Source organism: Olea europaea, chromosome 21 (assembly GCF_002742605.1).
Source record: "Olea europaea var. sylvestris chromosome 21, O_europaea_v1, whole genome shotgun sequence".
Classification (NCBI taxonomy): domain Eukaryota; kingdom Viridiplantae; phylum Streptophyta; class Magnoliopsida; order Lamiales; family Oleaceae; genus Olea; species Olea europaea.
The window spans coordinates 7229611-7241581 of record NC_036257.1 but is presented as its reverse complement, the minus strand read 5'-3'; the positions used below and the strand labels follow the sequence as shown (position 1 = coordinate 7241581).

The window sequence follows — 11971 nt, the reverse complement described above, 5'->3', positions numbered from 1 at the left end:
GTCATGTGACATGCACATGAAAATAAAGAAATGTTTAATTTATTTGTTATTATCGTTATAAAATCATATGTACGAACAAAAGTGTTATTTGTTCTTAAAAATTTAGAAGTCGAATCCACTATTAAAGGTACCATCAACCTAAATAGATACTGATAAAAATGGAATCCCCTATTAAAAGGTTCAATAGTCGTTAAGTTAATAATTTCATTTTCTATATATTAATGTGATAAAAATGGGGACAAGACAATAAAAAGCGTGCAATACATTGCAATAGGCTTTGTATAATGGAAAAAACCATTTGTATAGAAAATGTTTGTACAAAAGTCATGCAGACACTCACATGAAAGGTGGGATCCATGTAAGTTAAATATTGCCGAAAAAATTCCGGCTCCACATGTTTGTGTGTATTCTGGAGGGCTTTTGAAGTCCTCCTTCCGTACACACAGTGTAGTCCTTGTATAATAGCATCTTGATTAAATGAGTTCGTACGACCCATGTGATACCTATGAATGTCAGGTAAAGAGATATAGTGCATTTTTCCTTTCTAAAGGCTTGATAGATAGGGATTATAAGAATTGATTTTTTTATCGTTAGAGAGAAAAGTTGATCTTACTTGTGACTGAAGTAGTCATAAATAACGGCTGAAATAGTGAAATAACGTTCAAAATCAATTTTTTTGAGTGAAAATTTGCTATGAAACATGGACTAAATATATAGGCCCACTAACTTCTTAATTTAAAGTCCTTGGTAAAAATTTAGTAGACGAACATAAAATTAGTGCAAATGACAAGGAATAAATTTTCGGTAAATGAAAATCCAGCTTATAAATAAAGTATTTCGATTTAAAATCAGCAAAATGAAAGTCGTAAATTAATTAGGCATTACCTCTATCGAAATGATTCAGTTCGTGGTGACATTGTGTTTAAATTCAATATGCATGGTGGGATTAGGATTAATGAATTGAAGAATTTATACAGAAAATCATATATATGGAGCACACAATTATATTTGCATATAAATGCATACGGTCACTTATTTGCATAGATACAAACATATATACATGCCTACAAAAACGATCTTCTATGCATCGGTGACATGACAACTTAACTACTAACAAACTTAATCATTAGTATGGGACTCACCATCATTTCCCAAACAAAAATGGTTGTTATTCATTTCAGCCACACATTGCTCAGGAGCTTTTCAAATTTCCTGAAGAAAATTTTACGAAACAGCAGGTCCAACAATTTCTTGACGTAGTAAACTACATGACTGATTTCTTTAAACAGTTGGCCCCTGTTATACGACCTCTACAAGAGATGTTAAAGAAATAATTATGTGGTGTCTACCACTATCTCACAAATACATAATTAAAAAAAATCTTAATTAACATGCATTTGTTTAAATTAAATTAAATATTTCACTTATTTACACGTGCAAAGATTTGGTTAAAACTAATTGTTTAATTATTTTACTAGGAAAATATTGGATTAAATATTTTCACTTAGTTATTTATTTATTTAATATTTCTTTTAATATTTTATTTTAAGTTCCAATAATTAATTCACACCATCCAAAATTAAGTTATGTTATTCCTGATGTACATAATTTGCATAATTGAGGATCACTTTGCAAATGCTGTTACAAGAAATTAATTTCAATAACATAATTTATGAATCAGATTGCAGTTTAGAAATCATTTTGCAAATGTTATTATATGAACTTTATTTCAATTTACACCATCCAAAATTACGTTTTTTTCCCAAAAAATGCTTAAATTATGTTATTCAATTGAATGATCTGCAAAGTGATTCCTAAATTATGACAATACATCAGGAATGCATTTGCAAAGAGATTCCAAGATTCAGTAAAAATGCATTTGTAAAGGAATTTACACTATCTTAAATCAATATGAGTTCAACGATAAAACAAATTACATAGAGCATCTAACTGACATTAGGCACACAAAATTTCTCCATAGCATTTGAGTTCAACTGGAAAAAATTTAAACAACAAAATACAATAATTTCATAGAAGAAGTCTAGAATATATTGTCATTCTCCCCATAATTGCCAATACTGCAACATCTGTAAATTAGTTTCCTTCAAAAATGTCTAACCTTGCACATTGAGAATCAAATTGAATTATCTGCGGAACGAAAAAGCAATAAGAAAAGATATGAAATTGAAAAATAAAAACATAGTATAAACAAAAAAAAAAAAAAAAAAAAAAGGCCCTTTCAAGTAATGTCGGACAATCGAGCGATTGACCCCATAGTTCACATCACTGGTACGTAGGATAAACAAAGCAAGATGCTTAGAAGATCTTTTCTATATATATAAACACACACAAACGTGCATATACCGTATACATATAAAATTATATACTTGTTTGGTAGGGATTTTGTTAATTGATTTTTTGACCGTTAGGGATAAAGTAAGTTCTATTTGTGAGAGAGGAATTCAAAAATGACAGTTGGAATAGTGAAATAACGATCAAAAAATTGATTTTAATTGGGTTTTAAGTTGTACCAAATATATACAGAGGAATGTGTGCGTGAACTTGAATCAAGACTAGTATTGCTTATTAATTATTTATAAGATTACATAAACGACGTCCAAGAAATTTAGATTAAATCCACATAAATAACATACATTAAAGCGATAATCCTATTACCTTAGCACAAAGCGTAAAATTCGAATTCCGAGGTTGAACTAAGTTTAATTTGTAAAAAAATGCCTAATGAAATCCCTTATTATTCATATTAACTTATTTAAGCCTTAAAGTGGTCCTAGTAGTTTACGAAATTCCTACTTTGTTGTCCAAACTATTATTTTTAAATTAAATTATCTTATTAAAGTGGAAGTTCCAACTCGACTTCTATACACAATATTAAAAGCAAAATAAGTGAAAAGCACATAATAAAATTATATACTTTATATTTTTATCTAAGCATACTAAAATTATAAACATAAGAATTAAATTAAAAGGCACGTCGATCGTCAAGGGCATCGAATGCACATCCCGCTGCAAAAATTACAATTAGTCACAAGAATAAAAACTAAGCATTTAATATAATATTAGGGTAAACATCGTACTTACGTACAACATTAATGTAAAGGGACATCATCGTTATTAATGCTATGTAACAAAGATAGTGATTTGCCTTAGTTTATGTGGTGGTGTTGGAAACTATGGATCCCAATAATTTACTTATTTAAAGAAAATTCTGTTTAGGACTAGTGCTAAACATCAGTTTTAAGTGTCATTACTTGATATTACATCTTAAATATAAAAAATATATGGGTCTCATTTAAATGGTCTTATAAATTGATGCTACTTAATTTTCACCTAGACCGTTACATAGCATCAATTGTACGTACTCCTTACTAAAATATTGCAACTTTATTAATTATTTACTGCTAACATTTATAAAATAATAATGCTATTTGCAGTCGCTCATTGCAATAGTCGCCCTATGTAGCATACACATGGCAGGTGGTTATTTGATGCATTAATAAATAAAAAAACTACCACATTAATGTATCAAATAATCACATGCCATGTGTATGCCACGTAGGGCAACTACCGCAATGAACGACTACGAATAGCATTACTCTTTATAAAATAAAAAATTTCTCCCCAGAAAAGGGAAAGAACAAAAAACAAAAAAAGAAAGAAAGAAAGAAAGAAAAGGAAAAAACATAGGACCACTTATCTCAATCCACCTCCAACCTACTCATCTTTCATTTTACTCAGTTATATATATCCCCACAACCACATAAATCCTAAGCGTCTCGGCCATGGCTTCAAATATTTCACCATTAAAAACTGCATTTTCATGTGCAGTCCTCTTTCTATTATCAGCAAGCAACTATGCATGTGGATGCTACAAATCCATAATCAGTTTTGGTGATTCACTTGCTGATACTGGAAATTTGCTTTATTTTTGATTTGCGTGACTCGAAATTTATTTTTCTATATATACTCTGTCCTGAGAGTTAAATCTCTAACATTGAAAAATATATTTTATAGGTTGCTTGTCTCTGCTTTTTGGAGTCCATGGAATATTGATTTAGTTATGTTAAAAAAATAAAAATCAAAACCACTGATCTCAATCCATCTCCAACCTACCCAGCTTTCCTTTTACTCAGTCCATTATATATATTCCCACAGGCCCATAATTATTAAGAAAGTCTGCTTTTTGTCTCAGCCATGGCTTCAAATATTTCGCCATTAAAAAATGCATTTGCATGTGCAGTCCTCTTTCTATTATCAGCAAGCAAATATGCATGTGGATGCTACAAATCCATAATCAGTTTTGGTGATTCACTTGCTGATACTGGAAATTTGCTTTATTTAGAATCAACTTCGTCCAACGAGAAGCCGCCATCTGGGTTCCTACCTTATGGAGAAACTTTCTTTCATCATCCCACCGGTCGATTCTCCGACGGCCGTCTTATCATCGATTTCATTGGTAAGTCAACTGCCCTGAGAGAGAGAGAGAGAGTTCTTGCAGGCAGTACATACAAATATTACATACAGATATACACAAGATGTTTGCCCATTCTATTTTACTATTTCTCTTGGGTTGTTGATATGTGCTATCCTTGCAGCTCAAGATATGGGGCTTCCATTTGTGCCACCATTCCATGGCGAAGGAAATGTAAGCAGAAGGAATTATCGGAAAGGTGTGAATTTTGCAGTGGGCGGAAGTACAGCTCTGGAGGACTCATTTTTTGCAAAAATAGGAGTCAAAATTCCTTATGCAAATGTCTCTCTGGCGGCTCAGTTGAGTTGGTTCAAAGAGTTTCTGTCTACAATTTGCCATAAACCCTCAAGTAAGAAGAAGCGCCATCTCCATATATAAGCTCTTGTTATGTGTGTTGTTTTAGCTTTTGTTTCGTTCAACAAAAAGAGATGATTAAAATCTTAACCATAAATTTAAATCACACATTTCATCAATTTTTATCAAAATTTATTTTTAAAAAAATCATATTTTTATGTAAACCAAACAATGAATCATTAAAGAAATAAAATAAGAGTACAATACTACGTACAACTAAACTAGAACCTCGAAAGATTAATAGATCGGTGATATAAATTATAGAAAATCCTTATAAATTTATATGAGGTCAATTTAGCTAAATCTTGATAATATATCTAGTAGGCTTTCGAAAAATATATAGGAGTTTTTCATTTTTATTTTTGAAATAATTATTAACTTGGATATTAAGTGAATCTTGCTATTTGTACACCGATGACTCCCTCACAACAAGGGGCCCATGATTTTTTTATTCGTCGTGGGCCCCCTATTGTGAGGGGTCAATGTACTAGTATCAACATCCGTGTTAAATCTTCCTTTCTGGATCAACTTTTTGAATTGAAAAAAATATTAAGTATTTATTTGATAGGGATTTTAATAATTGATTTTTTTAATCGTTAAAAATAAAGTGGATCCTACCTGTGAGAGAAGAATTCAAAAATGACGACTGAAATAGTGAAATAACAATAAAAAAAATTTGATTTTAATTGACTTAAAATCAGTCCTAAACAAGCTCTAAGAAAGGAAAGAATTATATTAATTGGGATATTGCTTTCTTTTTTCTTTTTGCTTTTTCTTTAAAACAAATCTCCATTTGAAGAAAATTATAAATTATTTAAAAATGATCAAATTTTGTTTTCAATCAAAAATTTCAATAAACTCACAAATCGTTTACAAGTTCTCAACAAAGACTAATTCCACCCCTAATGTTTTCAATCATTTCTCAATGTGCTCTCAATAATCTCATCGGCGTTCAAAATAATTAATATCCACTTAATTAATATATATTTATAGGTCATAAGGCTATCAATTGTTTGAAGTCTCATTATAATTCCTATTGTTATTTACCATTAACATATCCTACTTTACTTTGTGAAGTAGACTATTAAATATTAGAGAATAATTAATAATAATAATAATAATAATAATAATAATAATAATAATAATAATAATAATAATAATAATAATAATAATAATAATAATAATAATAATATGCTATCTCATCCTTATTACTAATTCTCTTTCACCTTCCTCTTGCTTCAAATTAAGAAGTGATCAATATTTCCTAAACTCTTTGATTATGGCTGAATCTTGCAAGTTGACATGCAAATGAGCATTTCAAATTTCATATAGCTCAAATGTCCGGTTCGGCTGTGAAATATCACTTTTTCTTTTTTCTTAAGCGTCTATTTGATAAAGATTAAAATTGAATTTCTAGTAAATTTTGATAAAAAATTAATGAAATGTGTGATTGAAAATTTAAGTTTTGATCCTTGGGTCATTGAATAACAAGGACTTGATTGTCTTGTAGCACGCTCCTTTGGTGCACCAACTTATGGTTTTATCTGTAATTCTTTTGTAAAGCTCCTCTTTTGGTATAAAGACAAATTTCTAAAACAAAAAAATTGAATAACGAATAAAATATCTTAATAACGAATTAAGACCCTGATTGGTTTGGATAAAAAATATAGTTTTTCAGTAGATTTTCATTAAAAAATATAATTAAAAATTCGATAAAAATTGAACAGCTTATAAAATATGTACTTAAAAATGAATTTGAGAAAAAATGACTTTTACGAATTTGGGGTCAAATAAGGGCTCAGATTAACTTTACGAAAATCATGGAGTACGCATATCAAATTTATCAGTGACGGACTTGGTTAGTTTAATAGTTAAAGGGAAAAAAAATATATATATATATATAACAACTCATATATAGCATACCCCAATCTAATTGGGCCTAGCGTGTGGGTCTATGCTGCAATGGACCCATTCATACAATTAATGCTGTGTAGTGGATAGGACCGACATATAAATGGTGTAGTTGTCTCATTAATATATATATATATATATATACACACATACATATGGTGTATTTCACATTAATTAATATACATGTGTGTGTGTGATTAAAAAAAAAAAAAAAAAAAGATGGACACATTTTATATAAATTGGAGTCCAAACGGGGACTTAATTTTTTATTCTTCCACTATTTTTAGCAGGGTACTCTTTTTCTTAGAAGCCTAAATTTTGAAATCACTAATTAATTTCTCATTCCACTTAATTAGTATATGAGTAATGATATGTCCCATTAGGGTTGCAATTCCAATTTAAATGACGCTAAATGAAATTCATTTAATTTCACATTTTATTTAGTATATCATCTAGCGTCACCTAGACTTGGATTGCAACCCCAATAGAACTAAATAGTATTACTCTCAGTATATTGGCTTTGCCAATTCGATCAAATATTTTGCCAACCAGACTATCATTCTTCTCATCTCTTGAGTCTCAATTCACCGATAATGTTACCTTATTTCAAAAAAAAATTACAATTTACTTCTTGACTCCATAATAAAAATGTCTGATTGTACTACTAACGACCCGCCTCTTCATCAAGCTAGACTTGGATATTGCTTGTCGATCTATTTTGTTTTTATCTTTCAGTATCGAACAATTGTCCTACTTGATCAAGTTGATTAACAAATAGACTAACTCGTTCACGTTCATTTGATGAATCAAATAATAATTTGGAATTTCTTAACTAATTAATGTTTTGTGCAGAGTGTAAAAAATTTCTTCAAACCTCACTAGTTCTCATGGGAGAAATAGGAGGTAACGATTATAATCATGCATTCTTTGGAGGGAAAAACGAAGAAGTTGCATTATTCATTCCTCAAGTTGTTAAAGCAATCGGTGTAACCATTGAAGTAAGTACCTATAAATTTTTTTTCTTAAGCCTTTAATTATATTACATAATATAAATTCAATCAGAATAATATAAATTTCAATATGTTTCTATTTAACGTGCTTAGCTATCAATAAATATGAACTACTCATATTTAAACCATTATTTAACATAAGAATATATTGAAAAAATATAACAAAATTTATGTTTTCGACTATATTGATTACATTTTCTTAATCTGTGTGAAAAATGGAAACAAACTTATCTTTGTGGGATGAAAAGAGTAATGTAAGTTCATTTCATGTCAGGAATTGATTAAACTTGGAGCCACGACACTAATTGTTCCTGGGAACTTCCCAATTGGATGTTCCTCATATTATCTGACATATTTTGAGCGTTATAAGGGAAAATATAATCGAGATCCAAATACAGGATGTATTAGTTGGCTAAATATGTTCTCCGAGTACCATAATAGTCTACTCCAAATGGAGCTGGAGCGCATTCGACAGATTCATGCTCATACTACCATTATCTATGCAGATTATGACAATGCTGCAATGTCTATTTATCTCTCCCTCGACAAATATGGTACATTATTTTAATTCAACTTTCTTATAAATACATCACGTTTGAATAAGCTTAATATTTGCTTAGATTTAAGTAATTTTTTGATTAAAAGTTAACTTATTGTAGGATTTACGAAAGGGACTCTTACTGCATGTTGTGGAGGGGAAGGACCTTTCAATGTCAGCTTAACCGTGCATTGTGGAGCTTCAGGATCAACCACTTGTGAAGACCCTTCTAAATATGTGAGTTGAGATGGTTTACATTTAACAGAAGCAGCCTACAAATGGATAGCTAGAGGTTTACTGGAAGGACCCTACACTAGTCCGCAGCTAATAGTTGTGCTTCTATTTTCAAGAGTCGTGGATTTAGTGATCATTAAGTAAGATTAGGGGTCTAATTGAAAAATAATTCATCCTCCTTGTGTAAATTAATCGAAGGTTTACATATCCTATTGTAGTTTGAGAAATGCTATTCATACTAACTCATTTGCACAGAGTCTGTACAGATACTCTCACATAAGGTGGACCCCACACATGGGGTCCACATGTGGGGTTCACCCCCATGTGAGAGGCCCTGTACAGATCCTGTGCAAATGGGTCTGTACAAGGAGTTTATTCCTTGTAGTTTCTATAAAAATATGTCTCATGCCCTCGTAAGCTATGCGACTACTTCCAATTAGCAAAATTGTAAGAATAAGCAAAAGTTGGTGCACCTACAAAATTGTCCAAAATAATTTTCCATTTATTTTTGGTGTATTTTAACTGTTACTATTTAGTAATGGTTTTTCTTTCTTTTGAGGAGAAATTGAACTTTCATTTTCGACCTTTGTAATTTATTGTTAATCTACCCTCAAACTTTTTAGCTCTTCTCTTCCTCAGTCGAGGGGCAGCGTCGAAGCAAAGACAAGCTCATTTTCGAAATTAAAGATTCAAACTCAAATTTCTAATTTCTAATGGATGTGTGAGCAGTTGTGATTTGGATAAGGTGAGGTGAGGTGTCCTTCGAAAAAAAAATGATTTATTTTGTAGAATAAAGTTGCTTAGCTAGGTCCACATGGACCCTGGCCATCCAGTGGCTCCCCCTACTCGTGGAGGTTTTTGGATCCATGTGGCCTTGGCTATATAGAGCTCTCTTTTCTAAAAGATACGGAAATCATGCTATAATTTTCTCTTTATTTTTTAGTTAGCTACTTTCTTCTATTTTTGTTAATCTAAAGAGGAGGAAATATTCATCATCTACGCAAATTTAATGACAACAATGGATGAAATGATATAAACGATTAAATTATCTTTTCGATTAAATTATCTTTATTATCAGTCATTTTCCAGCTAGAACACCATGTGGGAGGAATTCGTGTATTGACGGGAAAAGTAGAGGAAAAATTGATGGTATCAATCATGCCACATGGAATCGTGTAATCCACAACGTAACACACGGTGTACTTGCAGTAACTTTGTTCCCGCAATTACACTTCAAATATCAAGATTCATTAGCTCTGCTACGAAAATCCTCGACGCAATACACATATGTGCTACGGAAATAGAAAGGCATCGAAGAAGACGACCCAAAAAATAATAATTCGAAGAGGCCTATAGAGACGATCATACCGAACCCAACTCCAAGAAGAAAATTTGGTCCAGCAATAAAAACCACGTGGACTTATTTATTTATTTATTTGATTCACATTTTTTTATGTGGACTAAACGTAATACACATGCATTTGTTCTTCTTTGTTGACGATTGATTTGTCACTGTTGGGCTGTGATGACCAATGACCTTTCTTTTTCTGGGCTGTGATGACAAATGGGCTAAAAGCCCAATAACTGTTTTTATCAAATTAGGCTCTTGCCCAATAAAATGACCCGATCCGCCCCGGCCCAAATGGTAGATAAAACGTGTTTTTGGCGTGGCATATTTTAATGCAGCCAAACACGCCTTTCTTCAGTTAAATGGGTGCCTCTTGACCGTTGGATTGAACTTGATCTAATGGTGGATCTTGTGGTATATATATACTTGGACCCTTTTGCCCTAATTGATTTGGACCGTCATTTTTTCTTTCTCTCCAGCTGCGGCTGAGGTTCCAGAGTATTCCATTCTCTCTTCTTCGTCTTCTTCGTGAGAGTCCAATCTCTGATTGGATCTGGTTTCTGTGTGATTCCATCTTTGTGTTCCTTAATACTGTGTGTATTGGAGAGTTTGGTGTGTGATTTTACCCCTTGTGGTTTCCTTTAACTGATAAAGGAAAACCTTAGGGTTTGGGGCGATCGGTGTGGGTCATACAGAAGGGTACAATCCTGTATTTTCTTGAGTCTGAGCCCTATTCATGAAAGGAACTTCATCTTGATGTCGTGTGGCTTGAGTTCTCGATGAATGACTGGAGGATTTAATTTTCTGCCTCTTTTCTTGTAATCTTTCTTGTTCATTTTCTGTGATTTTGTACTGATAGATTGTTGTAACAGTGGTATCAGAGCCTTCGTCTGGCTCGTGTGGGTGAATCGAACCACATCCTTACCTGTTGCAGTGGATCTGGTAAAATCGTTTTAGGCTCAAAACCCTAGATCTTGAGTTCTTTGTGATAAATCTCTATTTCTTGATGAAACACTGCTTCGGTGATATGAGTTGTTCGAACTTGGGTAATACTTGACTGCCTCTTCGTGGAACTGTGTGTGGTCAAGTGTAACGACCACCATTGTGGTTTTAACTCTTGAACTTAAATCTTTACTGCCTTATTTCATCGTTTACACGTTTTAGTTGACTGATATTCTCTGTTGATTGCTTTGTGAATTTGGAATTTCGTACTTAAGCAATAAACTGTCTATACTTGTTTTGTTAAGAGTAACACAGTGTGCTTGTGTACTTAGCCTGAAATCTGCCTATATCCATCTAGTAAAAGTATACTTGAGTTTAGTTACTGATCCTTGATGTACTTGAATATTGTAGCAGTTTGTTCTGTTCTTATATTCTGTACTAATTTCTCTCCTAATTTTTGGTATCAAATAAAACCTCTACCCTTCACCCAAGCCTTGACCTGAGATCTTGAGTCTCAAGGAATCCTGGTAGGGCAGGGTAGTTGATTTCTTTAACTTGATATTGGAGACAGTGTGTATTTTTTTTAATTAATATTTCCGCACTTACACACATTATGTTGCTTTGCCTGTGTTATGAAGAATCTCTGTTTCTCATCTGTATGTTATGATCAAATCAGAAATTACTGAGTGTGACTTGTTTGATCTAGAAAATGACTTCCACTAGTTTTGAACTTGGGGTCTTTAATGGGAAGGGAGATTTTCCTATATGGCAGCAAAAAATGAGAGGGGTTTTAGTACAACAAAAGGTCTCTAAGGCAATAACAGGAGAGTTTCCTGAAACAATGACACAAGATCAGAAAACTGAATCAGATGATTTAGCCTATACCTCAATTATTCTCCACCTATCTGACCAAGTTCTAAGGAAGGTAGGGAAATTAGAGAATGCTAAGGCCTTATGGGAGAAATTAGAGGAATTATACTTAGTGAAATCCTTACAAATAAACTCTTCCTTCTAGAAAGGTTTTTTAGTTTTAAGATTGATCCAACCAAAGACCTGGATGATAATCTTGATATCTTTAATAAATTGGTACAAGATATCACCAATACAGGGGATAAAATTTCTGAAGAATATAAAGCAGTAAT

The 11971-nt window shown here is 32.0% G+C and overlaps 1 protein-coding gene across 3 annotated transcripts; it reads left to right on the top strand.

Moving 5' to 3' along the window:
- Window positions 1–4212: 4212 nt before the first annotated feature.
- LOC111370519 (GDSL esterase/lipase At1g28570-like) lies at window positions 4213–8742 on the top strand. 3 transcript variants are annotated; one of them, XM_022992239.1, is made up of 5 exons: window positions 4213–4477; window positions 4617–4841; window positions 7610–7755; window positions 8274–8321; window positions 8427–8742. In XM_022992239.1, exons 1-5 carry the CDS (start codon window positions 4216–4218, stop codon window positions 8487–8489), a joined length of 744 nt encoding a protein of 247 aa, XP_022848007.1. In that variant the 5' UTR covers window positions 4213–4215; the 3' UTR covers window positions 8490–8742. The 3 variants fall into 3 exon arrangements, with proteins under 3 accessions (XP_022848007.1, XP_022848005.1, XP_022848008.1); XM_022992237.1 differs by having other exon boundaries at window positions 8042–8321; XM_022992240.1 differs by lacking the exon at window positions 7610–7755.
- Window positions 8743–11971: the final 3229 nt, after the last annotated feature.

Coding starts and splice junctions, on each gene's coding strand:
- LOC111370519 (XM_022992237.1), top strand. CDS start 4,216: ATGGCTTCAAATATTTCGCCATTAAAAAATGCATTTGCATGTGCAGTC. Junction 4,478..4,616: donor TCTTATCATCGATTTCATTG/GTAAGTCAACTG, acceptor CTATCCTTGCAG/CTCAAGATATGGGGCTTCCA. Junction 7,756..8,041: donor CAATCGGTGTAACCATTGAA/GTAAGTACCTAT, acceptor ATTTCATGTCAG/GAATTGATTAAACTTGGAGC.